The sequence below is a fragment of the Drosophila subpulchrella genome, chromosome 3R (genome assembly GCF_014743375.2).
Source record: "Drosophila subpulchrella strain 33 F10 #4 breed RU33 chromosome 3R, RU_Dsub_v1.1 Primary Assembly, whole genome shotgun sequence".
NCBI lineage: Eukaryota > Metazoa > Arthropoda > Insecta > Diptera > Drosophilidae > Drosophila > Drosophila subpulchrella.
Window position 1 is genome coordinate 7518070 of NC_050609.1, and position 18466 is coordinate 7536535.

Here is an 18466-nt window from a genome sequence, read left to right on the forward strand (position 1 = left end):
CATATCAAAATTGAGCATTCTGAACACCCAGAAAACAAAAACATTCTCTTGACCCCAAAGAAGAACCAATTGGTATAATAGTATTCTCGATCGCACATTCTCAAAAAACAAGTTCGAGAGAAATTTCGTCTTTTCTTTAAGAACAGTTCTTCTCGAAAGTGAAAATACAAATTCTCATAATTAGAAAATTTGAAATTAGTTTTTTACGGCTGTTTTTGTCGTTACAAATGGCAATTTTAATGCAGAGGGATGTTTGGTAGTTGCTTGTAAATTACATAAGTGAAAGTATTAAAGTATGGTTTCAGACCATTTTGTCATTATATACTTAAAATCTAGCTATTTTTACTTTGCGGTTACGGCAGCACTGGTGCAATGAGAGTGGGGAGAGAGCGGGCGCCTACAACAACAACACCTGTGAGCAAAGAGAGATGAGCTACTCGCGCACCGAGAGAAATTACTCAAATCAATATGAGCAATTGGGGGACAAACAAACGTGCGCTTCGGTATATTCCATTATATCTGAACACACACGCCGACACACGTGGGCTTATCTATATATGGGTCGATGTTCGATATAACTAAACAAGTGTCAAAAGCACAGTGCATGGGAAATGCTCATTAAAGATATTTTTACGCTTCGATTCGGGCAATTGAACTAAAAGTTTAGGTAGGAAATAACCGAGAAGGGCCTCTCAAATGGGAATCGGGAGTCACCCCACTCAATCAGTTCATCAATTATCTGTACACAGAATATTGGGGATTGAATCGATATTTTATTAATTTTGGGCACTTGGTACCTCATAAAAATGGAAATTTTCAAGTGAAATCTCTTTGAACAGAAATTTTTCTAAACACAAAAATTGAGATAAATTCATGTTTCCTCAAAAGCAAGTTTAGTCGAAATACGTTCTATGAATATTAAGGGATTGGGTAATAATTTTATACACTTTAGTACACATTGTACTTAGAGTTCTATTGGTGTAAATGTACTCAGCAGTTCCTGTTAATCTAGATTTTGGAATAATGGATCATGTTTTTTGATCGTGTGAACTAGTTTATTTCGAGAATTATAGAGAGCTTTTCACACACTCGCTCATATCGGACGACACATTGTTTGCGATAAGATTTGTGTCATCGCCTTCTGATGTCACTTGTTGCACTCCGATTCCCATTCCCATTCCGAATATCATTCCCACTCCCATACCATACCGTTTCCACTTCATTTTCGAAAACCGGCTACCACTTACACTCCCGTTTTCAGTCCATTTCAATTACGATTCTCATCTGTTTTTATACCCAGTGCTCCAAGATCTCAAGGGTATGAGGTAAAAAGAATGTTGTTAAAAAAAAATATACCTTTTACAAAAATAATTCTTAGATATCTACGCTTATCAATCTTTTCTTGGAAATCGATAAAAATTAAGTCCTTATTAGTCAAGCCTGTTTTCTAAGTAAAATCTTATCTGAAATTATGCTAACATTTATTACGGTTGGATACCAACAGAAAGGTGGAGACGGTTTTCTAATTAGTCATATATGATATGTAACCTTTTTTTAAGTTATAAAGATATTGTGTTTTTTGGTTATAAAAAGATGAACGCATTTGCCAGACCTTGTTATTCAGTGATATTTTGTTATGGAATAGATATACATAGATATTTTCAAGAGGTATTTAAATATTCGAGGCTCCCCACTATACCGCTGCTACTTGTTTTGTTTGTTTATTTGCTCGCATGTTGTGCTGTCGTTATCATTTAGCCAAAGCTATTCACCGGCCGGTTTCTGTAGCCTGTTGTCTGCGAGGGAATCGAGAGAGAGGGGGGGAGTAAAAGTGGGTGTTGTGGGTCTTGTGGGTGTTGGCGGTACGTCTCCGAGTTCCTCGCACATATCTGGGTATCTATCGCGTGCTGGGCGGTGCTAGTGGATGAGCTACACCCCTGCGGTCTGTGGAAGTGGGTGTAAGTGTAAGTGTGGGTGCGTAGCAAACTCCGGTTAAGTGTAACTTTTGACAGCCTCGAAGCGGTTAAGTGATAAGTACAGAGAATGATTATAAAGCGGGCACAGCTAGGTAAACGGGGAAAAAAACAGGGAAATAGAGTGGCTGGGAAAACTGCTGCTGGCAACGATGATTAATTGGGCCAAAGCAGAAGCTGCATTCCAGCTTATTGACTATTATTCTGGGCCCCCATATTTATCTTTGCCCCCTTTGCGTGTTGGTTAACTTTACAAAAAAATGAAAAAATGAGAAAAAGCTAAGAAAATAGAAGTTTCCTACTTGTGGGCAATTATTTTGTTTGTCTTCGTTGTTGCAATTACGCAGACAACTTAATGACGTCTCCCTGGCATTGTTTTCCTGTTTTCCATTCTTTCAGTTTCTATTCCTTTATAATTGCATGCAATTCTTAAACACTTTAATGACCTTTTCCCTGTCTGGGGACTTGGACTGCGTTTCCTGGAAGGCAAGTGAATGTAACGCACATACACTTTGGTCCAAGGAATTTCCACGAAAAGTGTGTTCCACATGGGAGCTAGGCATAAAAAAAACACGTAAACAAAGGCCCAGAGACAGACAATAATGGCAGACAAAGTGTTGCCGAAAGCTATGGAAGATGTGTCATGGGCAAAACCCCCGATTCAACACAGATCTCCTCAGCCTCCTTGCCACCTATCCATACCATTGGGATTGGGATTCCCGTTACCATTACCCATTTACAACCCCCGAACACCACCACAACGCACATTCATCCCACGCTCTGTTGGTGCCACGCTGCGTATGAGTAATGAAAACCGTACTGAAAAGCGACGAGCGACATTGATTTAGTGTCTGTGCTCTCTATATCCATGCGGGAGTTCGGATAAGCCACAATAACAGACACAAAAAAATTGAATTCAACTCGGAACCATTTTCCGAATATTTGTTACTGCGTTTTGTAACATACCATATAATGAAATATTACATATTAAAAGGTATATTAGTAATTTTTAGACTACTGGCAGAAGATATCTTGGCAGTTATACATAAAAATAATACAATTTGGAACCATTTTCCTACTTTTAGATACAACCTCTTGTAGTTTAATATAAAATAATGAATTTTATAACGAATGTAATCATATTGTATTAATACAATTTAGTAGAACCCATGTTATTATCTGATAAAATTTTTCGAGATATTTATAAAATGAAATATATTTAAATCCTGAACATTAGCTAGATCAGCTGAAAATATTAAAATAAATGTGTTATTGCAAAAACACAATACACCCTTGAACCAAGAACCAAGAGCCGGGTAAACAAGCCAAGAGGTATAGAAAACTGGCACAAAAAGGCAATACATTGGTTTGACCTTGGCCAGCACACGAATCTTGTCATTAGATGACAGCCAATGGGGCGGGCAAGTGGGTGGTGGTGGGCGTGAATAGGGTGGATGATAACAAGAGTAGGAAAAAGCAACAGCAGCAGCAGCGTGGAACAGTGAACAATGTGGATACTCTCGACATAATTTACGCATTTCGCCATTAACCACTCAATGGTTGCGCAAAAAGCAGTATGCTGGGGGTAGGTAGATGATAGTACACTATATATAGGGGTGGCCGTACGGTCATTAGAGGCGCAAAACAGCCTCCCTATCACCCTACGTTGCAGTCCTCCTGGCCCCTCTCCATCCATGTCACTTCTGCACAACGTTTATCTCTGGCACTCAAGAACAAATGACTTAATTCCTGTCGTTGTGGCAACAGCAAAAAAGAAAAGAACAGAAAAAAAGCTGTCGGAGCTGTCATCAGCAGAAGCTTCATAAGAACGAGAATCCGATGAAGACGGGGATGCCACAGCCGCAGGCTAAGTCATATCCTCTACATAAATTATAAGACCTTAATCGAAGGAATAGGAACTCAGATGGGCAGGAATCACAAGTTGATTGATTGATTTGCTGTTGCTCTTGAAAGTAATTTATGGATTTCATAGGGCAAAATAAGATAAACAAGTAAGCCAAGGAATTAAGATAAGCTGCTACCGGAAGATGATTAAAAATTCAAATATAGCATTTTGTTTATTATCTTTTAAACCATTTAAGACTGGTATGGTTTTAAGCATAGGACATTATTCTTATTTTGTATTCCTTCGATTTTATAATGGTTTTGGCGAGCTGTTAAAGCTTTCTCCCCCAAAGGTTATCCCCATGAAAAATAAATGAACCAAACCCTCCGATTAAAACACTCATAAAACATTTATGAGTACTTAACCAGTAGTACATATGCATATTCATTTAAACGCTTCCTTTTAGTCCTTTGAAATTTTCGGAAACTAGGGTACTGTGTTACCAATTTCCTCAGGGTTCTTGTGTTTTTTTGCGTTTACAACCTCGTTTTCCCCGCCTAGTTTAAGCCCATTATGATGGCCATGGAAAATTCATCATCCCAAAACAGCCCGCTTAAAAACCCACAACCCAAAAACAAGTTCCGCAGCTCTGGGATGTTCGCTGAAGGAGCGTCCGCCTGCTAATGGTGCCTGACTCGGACTGGCACCTGCGGGCCTGGACGAGGATTGGAATTTGGAGTGGGTGGGTCTGACTGGGTGGGTGGGTGAACGAGCTGCGAGGTGCGAGGTGCGCCGGTCGAGGCACATTCAACAAGCAGCGACGGCAACAGCAATCCAGCCCTGTGGCAATCAGGCGCACACCCACCCCACACACGAAAAAAAATGCTATCAATTCCATATTGTCATCAAGATGGTTCCAAATTCGATTATATACAACAGTGAATCAGGGTAGATGTGATAAAAAAAGGAACCTTATGCTAAAATTATCTTAAGTTGATATAAAAAGTTATATTTTCTACTAGTTACTTGTAACTGAATATAATTCCTAGATAATTCCCACATAATTCAATTTTCCCCCAGTGCAGTTTGGTATTTTCCCCGAACAAGAACCAAAACAAGAACAGAATGCCATTAGCAGCGTTTTTGGAGGCCGGACCGCATAAGGAGAAAATCAATACACCAAATTGAGGTTGAGGCAAAAAGGTTTTCCTCGCATTCCCCCTGCTCTCAGTTTCTGCTTTTGAATACCATTTTTGCAAATTAGAAAGCGAGACCCCAAGTAATTTAACAGAGCTGTCTGTGTCTATATGTTCCCAACCCATCGTCTTCCCCTTTCTCCTTCTCTTGGCTAGAACCAAGTTCATTTAGCTTGGGTTCAAGTGCTGACCCTCAATATATGGGGCTTTCTGACTGTCACTGCCAACGGAATGGATTGAACACGGGAGCCGAATTCTCGTGCCCTGGCCCATTGCCAAGTGGCCAGGGAGAGGCGAACTTCTGATGGCCACCGGGCCACGAGTAGGGATATCCCCATCCCCATCCCCATCCCCAGGCAATTCCCGAGTGCGCCAAAAGTGTCCGAAACGAATAGTGACAACGGCATGATTTATGGCAAATGGAGTTGATTTAGAGTCGTCCATGTGGAAGGGAAAGTTAGTTGGGACTATTAAACCAAAAGTGGGAATACACTGTTCTCAATACGGTATGATACTAGTAATTTAGAGAGAAATAACTGTAAGGTGTTCCCCACACTTATAAAACCTTTTGAAAGGGTAGGCAATTTGAATACACTTCCGCCCTAGTTTGACAGCCCCATGTCAGCGATCAGTTTGCCATTAGAAACTGCCAAAGTTTCGAACTGAACGAAAATCACGTTGCAAAGATTCAATTTTGCATGTCATACATATTTCATCAGCACGGCCAGGTTAGAGGTGAGCTTGGGGGTTGACCTTTACCTTGGCCCTGGCCGAATGACGTGAGAACACTGCAAATCTCTCTATATATATATATACCTGTTCCATCCCCCTAAAGAAAGGCCCAGCTCAACAGCTTAACTACATACTTTCCGCAGCAGAAGCTGGAGCACTCGGTGCCCTTTTCCATCTCATCTTAAATGGCCACTTCCCCTATTTTTCCTGCAGGGCCAGCCAAGCCTTACACCAGATGTTGCCGATGGGAAACCGCATGGTAAATGAGTTTTCCACTCGCTCAACGCTATTTTCATAATTGAATTTCCTCTCTAGGCGGTGGAGAACTCGCTCTTTTCGGTTCGCACGCCATTCTCTTGTCAAACAGAAATAGCTGAAAAATAATTTCAATTAGATTGCCATGGATGAGGCTTCTGTTGCCATGTGGGGGCCGCCTTTCACTAGTAGCCGTGGGGAAACTCATGGCACAAAATTCTCAATTCTCAATTCTCAATTGTGAATACTGAAATGCGTGCGCTGACGTCACTTGTAGGCACCTAACTCTGCTCCATCATCCCCCTTGGATTGTTTCACAAGCAATTACCATAAACATCAGCTCAAATTGGGAGCATCATCTGATCTCGGGACAGCCACTCATCCGTCATGGAGTGGAGCAGAATCTCCTACCTCCTCCTCCACATCCCCACTTGGGTCATTAATTGCCCAGTTTGCGTCATTAGCACTTCTCTAATCTTGACTGGGCCTGGGACTCGTGGGTCCATTTATTTGTGTTTTATGGATTTGGCAATAAATGCTTTAGCACGGTGCGGTTAAGGGAAGGCTCATCGAAGTGGATACGCAAGAAAGCATATGACAGGGCACATGAGACAGTAAAAACGAAACTATGAACTCGGTTAAGATAAGAAAAACAACTCATGATAACTTTTCCTAATCAGAGTTCCAAATATAAAGGAGTTAGGACTAGAGTCTGAGTTGATTCTAGGACATTATCTATTTATTCTTACATAGGGATATATATCATTAGAATAGTCTGGATTTTAATTATAAAATACCTTATATAGCTATCTTCTTCCTAATTAAAATTCAAAGTATACTTCATTGGAGACTACAGTCTGTGTGGTTTCAAGGACATTTTTACGTATTGTCGTGGAATTTCATATAATCTCTTTTGTTTTGAAGTAACATTTTCCAGATGGCCAAAATATATCCTTAGAATATATATTTATATCAAACTCACCTGCCAGCAGGACGCTGTTGTTGTTCTTATTGTCATGGTCAACTGGAATGGAAGAGACGCGTTCTGCTCGCAGACAGGCGACCACCGTGCCCGGTCGTCCATTCTTTCCGGAAGCAGTGAGCTCGATGATCATGTCCATCGACTTCTGGAGCACCGCATCCATCCGGATGATGCCCTCGGCCAGCGTTTTATAGCCCAGAATGGTGCGTGATTTGTATTTCTTGCGGCGTTGCAGCAAAATAACCAGTCTGCCGGTGAGAAGAGGCAAATTTAAATAATGCCCAAAGGATATTCGATTTAAATCCACACCCACCTATTGCCATCTCTCTTGATAAAGTGCGGATACTGCAGACTAAAGTGCAAGTCCAGCTCGGTTTCCGTCAAGGGAACAACCACGCCCAGTCCGCCGCCTCCGGTGACCGCACTTCCCGGAGTGCCGACACCACCACCAGCACCACCAGCTCCTCCGGCCACCGACATGGGGGAGTTGCCCTGCAGGGAGGCGGAGGAGGTCAGGGCGGAGCCGTTGATGGGAATCTCGTGGCTGCGCAGTGTCCTCTTGGAGCTCTGCATCTTCACGGCCAGCGACAGCGAGGTGGTGTCACCAGGAAGCGGGGTCAGAATGGAGAGACGTGTTATTGTCAGCGAACAGAGTCTGGAAAATGGAAGAGAAAACATCCGGGATTAGTACTAAATCAATAGGGTAAAAGGGGGAAAAATGTAGTTTGATTACAGCGTAATCTCATTGAATCTGCAGTGATACTACTAAAAGGATTGAGTAACCAAGGTATATTGATTTTAAAATGTATCTTAACTTGAAAAGTAATAAGTAACAATATAATGCGACCAAAGGGGACCAAAAACAAAAAAAGGAAATAATATAAAAAACGTCGTTAAATGCATTTCCAATGCACTGAACAATCGATCATCGAAATCTAAGTAAAAAACAAAATACAATTTCACGCCAAGAGATTTTTCATAGCAAGGCCTGGTAGCGAAGCAGAAAAATCAAAAGTAAAATGCAATCAAGTAGAAAACAAAAGTTGTATAATGGAAAATGAAATAAAAGCAAATGAAAATGGGAATGGAAATGGAAATAGAGGAAAGCACATATGTATGCATGAAAAGTGGAGAGGAAAGACATTAAAATTAAAGTTTTCTCTTGTGCGATTCGATTTTCAAAGGAAATTCTCTATATCCTATTCCCCTCTCAAACCTCACAAACATACATTTTGAGCAAATTCAGATGTAATGACCATTATAATCGCTTATAACTAAGCCATAAAGGAAATTGAATTTCATCTTTCGTTTTACTTTTTGCTTCTTTTGCACTGTCACAAAGTATATAATTTTTTAACGTTTTTGGCAGCACAAGACAAAGTCCACACTGTATTTGCCAGTATATGAGTATAAATAAATTATTTCCTGATTAATTTTTGCCTCGTAATGCCCCCCGTGCGGAGAAAAAGATTACGCACCATCGAGCATCTTTTGTCGGGACTGCTCACTCAACTGGTCAAATCAGCGAGGATGGGTTGCAAGTTGGGTGGGGAGTTGGGTGATCTTGGAGCACGGGTGCATCATCAACGAGATATAGTATGTAGTGTGTATGAATCCGGCTTGGAGGGGTGTTAGAGATATGCAAATGGAGCTGAGTAAGCAGACAACCGGATGACTCGACTTTCGCGGGTCGAGGCTGCACAATGGACAATAACTGGAGCCCCCATTGGGCAGATGCAAATGGAGGAGTCCGGATCAGGTCGAATCCAGCCATTGATTACCAGACAATGGCACCCGCTTATTGAATTCCCTTGACCACCCATCAAATAATTTTGAAAAGCCCTTGATGAGCATTTAAAATGATTTCATTTAAACAATATTCAGTTTATTCAATGCACAGGCTGCTTAATTTCTCATAATTTAAAATTATTTACGTAAAATACCTGCTTAAATATTGCTGATTTAAATAAATGGAATTTCCAGCTGTGTATCTGAAAAATGAAAGCGCTTTCCATGCATTCCAGGCCAAGTTCGGATGCGTAGTCGGCGGCAACGCGCAATTAATTTCTTAATTAATAATTCAAAACATTCGTTTTGTTGCCTCATGCAAATTTCATTAAAGGGGGATTTAAGGGGTACTGGAGGAGGAGGTTTACTGGGTGACAAGACGAGGACAGCTTTTATAAGGCAAGTCGAACAGACAGTACACGCAATTCCAAGACTCCAATGACTTGTTTTTATGGCGTTACAAAAATAAAACGCAAATTATTTACAAATAATTCACAAGTTTATCAATTGAATGAAAAAGAAAACAAAAATATAGATAATACCTCGATTTCTTTATGCATCATTTAGTTAATGGCAACATTACAAAATAATATTAGTCACAGCAAAACATAATAATCTTCGTCATTACAAAAGACGAATGGTACTTCTAAAGACCTCATTAATCTTTTAATAACAACATAAACATCCCATTAGTACTAGGTACATACTCCGAACATTTCCGAATATATTTCCGTATTTAGACACCGCTTCCCAAGTGTCATAAATAAATCATCAACCATATCACGTAGATCACTCGAAATATCAATTCTAATCACCCAATGTGACCAGCATTGGGAATGATTCTTCGAGTGACTAACGATGTCAGGACTGTCGATTCCCCAGGTACATCGATCGTATCGGAACCCCCACATTACCCCTAAAAACCCAATACCTTCCTTTCGATTTGATTTGCATGCACTTGACATCTTGTTCGCATTGTTTGTTAAAAATAAGTTGACATTTTATTGTTGTTCTCGTCTTGGGTGTATTTTTAAATGTTTACAAGAAATCAAGGGGCGCGTTTCGCTTGTTCTCTCGATGTCTTTACATTATTCGATTTTTGCCTTTGCCTGGGTTTATTTGGCTTTATTGCATTTGATATTTTTGTTTTCGTCTGGGGAAATGTCATTGACTGTTCGAGATTTGAAGCCAAACAAAGCTACGATTTCAGGTTGAAAGTTGTTGGGTTCTTTTTGCCCGCTTACAATTTTGGCATTACGTTTTCAACAATTACTTGCTACTTGCCGTTTTTTGATTGTCATGGTTTCTTTTCTTTCTTCAACCTTTTTTGTACTGTGCTCATGAATGACACACGTCGAATGCTGCCGGAAAGCATTTTCTTATTTTTTTTTTATTCGCGTCTTTATCTCCCTGAGTGCCCGCCCGTACCGTCATCCCCCTACTATCCAATCTTTTATTTCCAGTTCATCGTACCCAAGTCGCGAACAATGTTTTCTTTGTTGCGAAGGAGCTTTGATAAATGACAAATTGAGGTAGCGGACAACGGACAACGGACACTGGACATGAATATGAATTATGGCCTGGGGGATAAAGCCAATCTTCCATAGAGCAACCTACAGAACTACATCATCATTGGAAAATCACTAAAAGCACCTTAATAAGTTGGCTTAATTGGCAAATCAGACCAATTACCCCGTTAAGCTCTGGACAAGTATTAATTACCTAATCATCCACTATGCGTATAAATAGAACGCGATAGCGGTCGTGTACTTGATAAGCAGGCACTAGCGCCTCCTGCACCCATATTTTATGGCAAAAGTAATAGCTATAAAAAAAATTGAAATTGAAACTGATTAGTACGAAGTATAAAAGGAGGCAAAATGAGCGAAATGGAAATGCTACATAAAAACAAATTGAGACCACAAATCGTCTCAATCAAAATGAGGAGTGAGAGCAAGACAGATATAGACAGCAGAAAGAGAGGGAAACTGTGTCACTGGCTCAAGATTCCAGATGAAGAAAGAGGGGGCTCACATCCCACTGATCTCCGCCGGTTCAGAGTCTCAATAAAGGCTAAATATTTTGCTTGACATATTCGAGTGAGGGCCACAGAGATGTGAATTTATGTTGATGAACGACTGACCATTGATTGTCTCAGTAATTTTCCCAAAAAGATACCAACTATATTTTAGAACAAACTTAGCAAGTTCAACCATATTGTCACTATAGACCATATTTGTAGAAAAATGTTACAAAAAACAAAGGAGATAATCTTAGTAGGTATAAATGAAACAAAAAAAGCTTAGGTTGCCTCAGTTGTTTTGAGTATACTGTCCGTGTGGCGGTAAAGCGCGGTTAGAGAAATATGTATCGTTGGTTTAAAACAAAATATAAAAAAATTAAATACCCATTTTAAGAAACAAGTAAGATAATAGCAAATTGCTCTACTAAGCTTATCATAGCGAAGGTATACTGTGCGTGTGGCGACAGAACACATTACAGGGACTATGGCTTTTCAAATTTAAACAAAATAGCAAGCCTCAAAATAATCTTGTTGAGAAACAAGTAAAATAATGTGTATTATTAACCATTGCGAGTGCTACAGATTGCAGTGTGGTCACCGGAGGCTATGGGGGAATGTCTACCCTCTATATAACGCGGCAATTCCCTGCGCTGTGATCAGCAAGTAGCACCTTTGACATCAATTCCGGCAATAAAACGACACTGGGCGCAAAAGCGTTGCCCCAGGTTGCGTGATCGCGTTCATCACCCTCGCTCATCCCACGTTTTGCTCGGTGAGCTATTTTCCGTTTTCATTTTTGCTTTCTCGTTGATTAGCTGTTTGTGAGTTGTGAGTTGCCGTGGGGCGGCTGTTAACACCCCGGACAAATGGACGGATAGGCAGACTTATAGACAGACAGAGAGACCGGCTGTAACTGGCTATTTTGTTAACATGTTAATTTGCAGTTTTGTTTCCGCTGTTAAGTTTTTCCGTTGATTCGCGTGTGGCCATTATTACCCACTATATGAATGGGCCCCGAGATGACGGGATGATATCTACTGAGTACTGAGTGCTATGATTCACAATGATAGTCACCCGGCGGGGGCGACTCGTGTATTGGATTGCTTAACTGCCGCCAGAGAGCCGTATGCAAATTGCACTTTGCATTTCCTGCAGCGACGACAAGTGTCTGTCTTTCGTAGACAACAAAGACTTGACCACATTCCGGATCGAGCCGATGACAAAGAGACCTGGCTGGATAGTCGCCCCGCCCAAGGACAGCAGTCGAGATGTCAAGCTGCGAAAGAGCTCGACAAATCAGCGAATCGCTGCCACACGATTATAACCACAAGTGGGTATACCAACATGGGGCCACATGTCGAATGAGTTTTACCTATGACTGATAGCAGACTTATAAGTACAACGGGGCGTATGAGTAATGACATACAAGCAAATTATCTTTTCTATGGAAAATAAATTACATCATACATTCTACGAAAGAAAGAGGTAATAATATAATAGTCCAATAACTAAAATCTTACCCAAACTGGCGGAGAAGTTCAGATACTCATTAATTAGGGATTCCCTAGAAAAACACACCACATATCTCCAGTGTATTTCTAGAACTCAAACCCAGACTCCATTCCCTCTCCAGCTTTAATCATCTAAGCTAGTTTATGTCATTTTGTCGCGACTTATGGGCAACTTTTACGGTTTCATTTAAGCGTGTTTTATTTGCTGTCCTTTATATTATTTTTTTCATCCTTTTTTCACATTTCCATTTCGCTGGGGAGTCGTTTGGTTGAGTTTTAGCAAGGATTGCGAGCATGAGTCACGGACGCAGGGTCTGGTTTTGAGCCACTGGTTAAATGAATTTAAGGCACGATACGGGCAAACCGGTTAAAACCAATGTGTAGGTGGTGGTTGCTGGCCAAAAGTGGGAGTCCGAAGTGGAAGTTCGAAGTGGGAGCCCGAAGTGGGCGCGAAGTGAGGGGCGGGGCACTGGCTCCTTGGGGGCGTTTAATTAAGGGGCTCCGAAAGCTTCCAGCCTAGGCATTACTTGGCGCCCGTCTGTCGCCGGCTTGGGTCATTGCATTATTGATCAACTGCATTTCGAATGCGTCGTTGCTAACCGAAGTTTTCCTGAAGAGAGTGTTAGCCTTACTTATGCATGCGAACACTACTTGCCACATAGCTCTGGGGAACCAGAGACGACCGATCGGGGTGCTTAGTTAATTTATTCAAGAATTACCCAGACCCTGAATGACTGACAATCTGACTAAATGACAATTTGACGGACTGGCAGTCCGATGGTCGAGACAATGCCCGGAAACGGACGGAACCCAAACAATGGCAACCGAATTCGGAATGTTTAATAGGAATGTTTATCGGGGCAGACCCGAGAAGCAAAATCAGCTTCAGAAATTGCCACAGCACTCAACGTTGTTCATTCAAATACTAATAACCGAGTGTGTGGAATTCGAGCAATGAGTATGACATGCATTCAAATAATATAATGGCCTGCAAATGAAATATAGTTATATACTTAATTATTCACTATTACAATTTGTAGAAACAGTCATAAAATGTTAGAACTAAATATTACAAACGAAAATATATTTAATAGAATTTGTTATCTCGACACATTCTAATCTGGATTCTATAAGATCCATCCCTTACATCCCTACTAAATCCATACTCAACTGGTCTTATATAATAAAACATTCATAAGATCCATAAAACTAAGTATAAACATTAAGAATGAATTACTTTCTCTAGATTCCGCATAGCCTTAGCTAAATTTAAGTTCGTCTGCACATTATAGAATTCATTATCCAATTAAATATGATATGATTGCAAAATCTAGCTAGAACCTAGAGTTCAGTAACCCTTTCGTAGTTAACCGACCCCAGAGAGAGTATGAAAATCGATGTAACTACCGTTGGTAATTTGCCGCAATTATCAACTAAATGCCACTTTACGATTGCGTTCTCCAAAGTCGCAACAGCAATACTAAACAACAACAAAGACGACGTCATACGGCTAAAGTGGGTGTGGCTCCTCAGTGCAACACCACCACCCCAAAAACCTTAACCCATGTGGGGGAAAACCGCTGCAGGCCAGCAGCTGGAAAGGTTACTCCGGTTCATTCACTCCACAACCATATCGAATATGACACGAAACGTATGGTCTATCAATTATTGAGAGGTATCACGGAAAATAGAATAAAACAGAAATAGTTTAAGTGCCCGCGGCAGTTCTTACTTTTCTTATCCCCCCCTCCCCCATTTTCTTAGTATAAATATTGTAAACATCGATTGGATTCCAGCGACGAGGAATGCAGTCGATGTGTCTAAACGCGGTTCGTAATTATTTTCACACCTTTTTCGCTTTTCGCTTTTCCACTTTGAACACCTGAATCATTCATGAGTTTTTACCCCGGGGGTGGAGCTGTGGTGTGGATAACACTTGGCCGGGTGTGCTTTTAACCGATGGAAAATAGCGGAAAATGGCCAGCACAACTCGATTGTAAGTGACCTAGGACAGGTCGGCAATAAAGGAATTACTTAGCATACAAATGCGCAAATAAATCACCATTAATTAAAGGTCAATGTTGATTCTGCAGTTAAGGGAACCGGTTCAGCAGATGATTAATAGCTCTAAACTCGGTGAGATACATTTCAGATAGCAATGTATTGCAGTTCAAAAGTGGTTGTTAATTAATATAAATGAAAGGTTAACCCAAGTTTAATATTAAATTCCGTAATAAAACGATTTTTATTCTCACCCAATTAATGACACAATGCCTTTAACATTTACATCATTTAATAAGAGCTAGTAAAAATTCCCTTAGCATAATAAAAATGTACTAGTTTTGCTTGAGATACTTTCAATTCCCAGACTCTTTTCCCGCACTTAATTGAAAATAACAATTTGTGCAATAAACAATTTTCAGCCTGACTGATGTTGGCTGCTTTCGGTTGCATTTTTGCTTTTAGTACTCGGCCATAAGGAAGTTCATAATAAACCCCAGATTTCCTGCAGTTTTTCTCATCAGCTTTATGGCAACATAATATGCTCGTAATAAATTTTGCTAAACAAGGCGATTTAACAAATCCCCGCTATCTTTTTCTTTTTCGTATTTTTTGGGTGTTTGTACTTGAGGCTTAATTGGTAAGGTTATGACGTGGCCTTTATGAGGTAATTAGCTGACATATAACACCATCCATATAAGATTATATACCCAAATTTGTGTGTGTGGGTTGATGAGCTCCCACTTCGCCACATGTGCGACTACCGATCGCGGAATGACTAAGACCTCCATTGTTCGTTTAAAATGTGTATCTTTTATTTGTTTTAGATACTTATTTAATATTTCTGTGAGCTGTCGTTCCAATTGAGCGAACGCCGGCTCTCTAAAATTTTATTTAACGAGCAATCGTGTGCGTATTTCTATTATTATTTATTGTTTTTATTATTTGAACATATTCCAAGTCGTCGCACAATTCGTTAATGACCCATATATCATATGACCCGCTCAGTCTCAGTCTCAACTCGATTTTTCTCAATATTTCCCTCTTTTTTATTTCGCCCCTCCCTATCAGCATTTCTGCGGCTTCGGATTGGCTTCGACTTCATGGTTAGAAAAGCAATTTGCCAATGCCATCCATTCGATTGATTGCATAAGGTATTGATGCCATAAGCCGATCGAATCCATCAAAAGCACTCGCCCCCATTTCGGGATGATGTGTGTCTGGGTCCTAAAGAGGGTTATAAATATGTCCGAAACAGAAATAAACTTTAAATCTTCTCCCGTCTATTCTTGGTTCATTCATCAATAACAAGCTTTTATCAAAATAATTATACAATTCCACATGTTAGCTGACAAAAAAGTGTGTCAGGAATCGTCTCTAGAGTTCATAAATATTCAAGACAAATTTTATAATAAACCTAATAAATTAAACTATTCTAGCCTGACGCAAATTAAACGCCCATTTAATGTGTTATAAATAAATTTAAAATGTTGGAGAGTCTCTCTCGGACCCACTGAAAAGCAAAACCAACCCAAGAAACCGACATTAAACCATAAGAAAATGTCCAAGGTGGAGGGCCAAAAGCGATTTAGACGACATTTTCCAAGAGTCAACAAAAAGGTGAAAGACACCATGTTGAGTTAATAGCCCGACCGCACCCAGAATCGAGAAACTTAAAGTGTTCGCTGCTGGAGAGTGTAAGGCAATCCAATAAAATTAACCAGCGACTGACTATCCTACTGAATGGGGCAAAAAAGGAAAACCCTCGTGAAGGAACACTCCTCTCTCTGGCCACCCAATAAATCCAAATTGGACGCTGCGTGTGGTCCGAAATCCCAGCAGGATGTGGAAGCCAACACAACACCTCCCAACTTGTTTGTCCGCCCATTTCTCATTTTAATTGCATTTTTCTGGCCAATATTTTAGTTTACAGTGAGTGGTACAAGTGTTACAACAGCACACACAGAATTCCTTTCAGGGAAATTGAGTAATCAAATGGGGATGTTCTTGTTTTATTCATTTTAATTTAATTAAAAGGTGTAACGAACATCAGATACTGACATCAGAGCAAGGCAATTTAAGTAATTTAGGTTATAACATATTATCTAAATGACATTTTATTGTTCCGTATATCTTTTAATCTATCCTAAGAAAAACCACCAACATTCTACATATTGATAGCTGAAAATTGTTCGTTTCCTCGGAAACCCACTGTATAATCATAAAATTAAAATTATGATCTGTTAGAGCGTGCTCGGACTTATGAATACTTTGCTTTTGTTTACAGTCTAGTATAAATGTATAAATGCATGATAGATACACAGACAGCGATCTACATGTAGGCATAATGCCACAAGATATAAACAATGGAAGCCTTTTGTTTACTTCACGTAGCCGCAAAATGAAGCATTCCTCAGATATATTCAATTTTTTAATTGGCCAAAGGCCGAAATGAGTATAAGTAGGCTGGAATTCTCAACGGATTCATTCCGACATTCCTTTGGGGCTAAATCATGGGAATTTAAGGGGGAGTGCCAATGGGAATTACCCAATTAATGAGTCAGTTAAATGAAAATATAGGCCATCTTTATCATATAATAAATTAGGAATTAAACTGGTCATTTCTTCGCCGTTAAGCTAAATTCAATAGAATTTAGTTTGTCAAGGATTAACAAGGTGTTAAACTTTCCCAGGATAAACTTCTCCATCTAACGTGATTAAAAATTTCTTGGAAACATTCTTGACAACAAAGAGTTCTCAAAGTATTTCGACTTTCAATTATAATTTCTCGTTAACTAAAGGAGATTACACAAATCGGTTTAAATACTTTGTTGCCAAGTACGAGGGAAGTCAAAAGCCAAAGTTGCTCGACTCCTACGTAGAAACAAAGCTTGAGCAGGAGTCAAAACCGCAACCGCCGACCTTACAGTCCCCTAAAAGCCCCCGATCCCCCCAAAAACCACCCACAAAACTGGGGCTCAACCACGAACTGTGTCAAGTGACTCGCAAAGAAGCTGCCACTCGGCTACTTGCTACTCTTAAAACCGCTACCCCGGTCTCCTTTAAGCCAAAGTTCAACATTGCCAAAGTTTGTATGTTAATACGCAAACTATAAACTACTTTTCTCGTATTTATTAATGAGAATCATCTGCCGGAATTCATGTCAAGCCGGCTCGGCTCTTTTCCCTGAAAACCACTCAGCCACTTTAACAGCCAACCACTCGGCCGCTCCAATTCCATAATTGTCGCAAAAGTGGCAGCAAATCGTTGAAAAGTTTTTCAACTTGTATTTTTTGGCAACGATTTTTGGCCAAAGAAAACCGAAAATAGATATAATGAAACCTTTCACTTTCAAATTGCGGCTTTCTTCCAATGAGTCACTTGAAACCATTAACCACTTTTTGCCGGCACGAGACCGAAAAACTAGTTAAATCCAATTCGAGCTGAGATTGGATAGCGATCTTTTGAATGGCCGACCCTCACCGCGATCGATTCACACTTTCGGCTTAATCAATGTGTTTTGTATTTGCATTTTTTCTTACTCCCCTTTGGGCTAACAACATTGGGCAACAGCCGATCATACGCATACGTAATATAAAGATGACTGTAAATGGGATTACCTCATAAAGGAGGGTCGGTAATGGGTTAATTGAAGACCGATTTGTAGCCGGGGTCTGATAAGCCATCGCATATATTATTTTATACAGGTCGACACGATGACTTTATCAGACATTTGATTCAGTTAGATGTTAGATATTATTGGATTGTAACTGAATGGGTGTGTTATCACTAACAACACTCCATTGTATATTTGCTGATATTACTTTTTAATATTAGTACATGAAAATTAGCAGATAATAATAATGAATTTTAAATTATATAATCTAATAGATGAGGTGATATAATTAAAGAAACATGTTAACTGATTTAAATCAATGGGCGGGGCAACTGTTTCCTATATAATGGAATGCTGGTACACAACTTCCCTTGTATTACATCACATAAAATCGATACTTCAACTTGGCTTGTATCTATCCGTTGAGGGTTTTTTAATAATTAAATAACCCCAGCTTTATCTAATCGTTTACACTATCGCAGGCCATCAATTGTCTTACATATATGTAGGGATGGTAATTGTACGATTAGATTAGTTACTGTT

General features: G+C 39.9%; 1 protein-coding gene across 3 annotated transcripts in view; it reads right to left on the minus strand.

Annotated features, from left to right (window-relative positions):
- Positions 1-18466, minus strand: part of LOC119547322 (phosphofurin acidic cluster sorting protein 2) — a 36182-nt gene that overhangs the window by 8960 nt on the left and 8756 nt on the right. For all 3 annotated transcript variants that reach the window (XM_037854124.1, XM_037854142.1, XM_037854133.1), the window contains exons 3-4: positions 7298-7639; positions 6985-7232 (exon numbers count right to left, since the gene is read on the minus strand). In XM_037854124.1, the coding sequence (XP_037710052.1) occupies positions 6985-7232; positions 7298-7639 (590 nt within the window). The remainder of the gene's footprint in view (positions 1-6984; positions 7233-7297; positions 7640-18466) is intronic.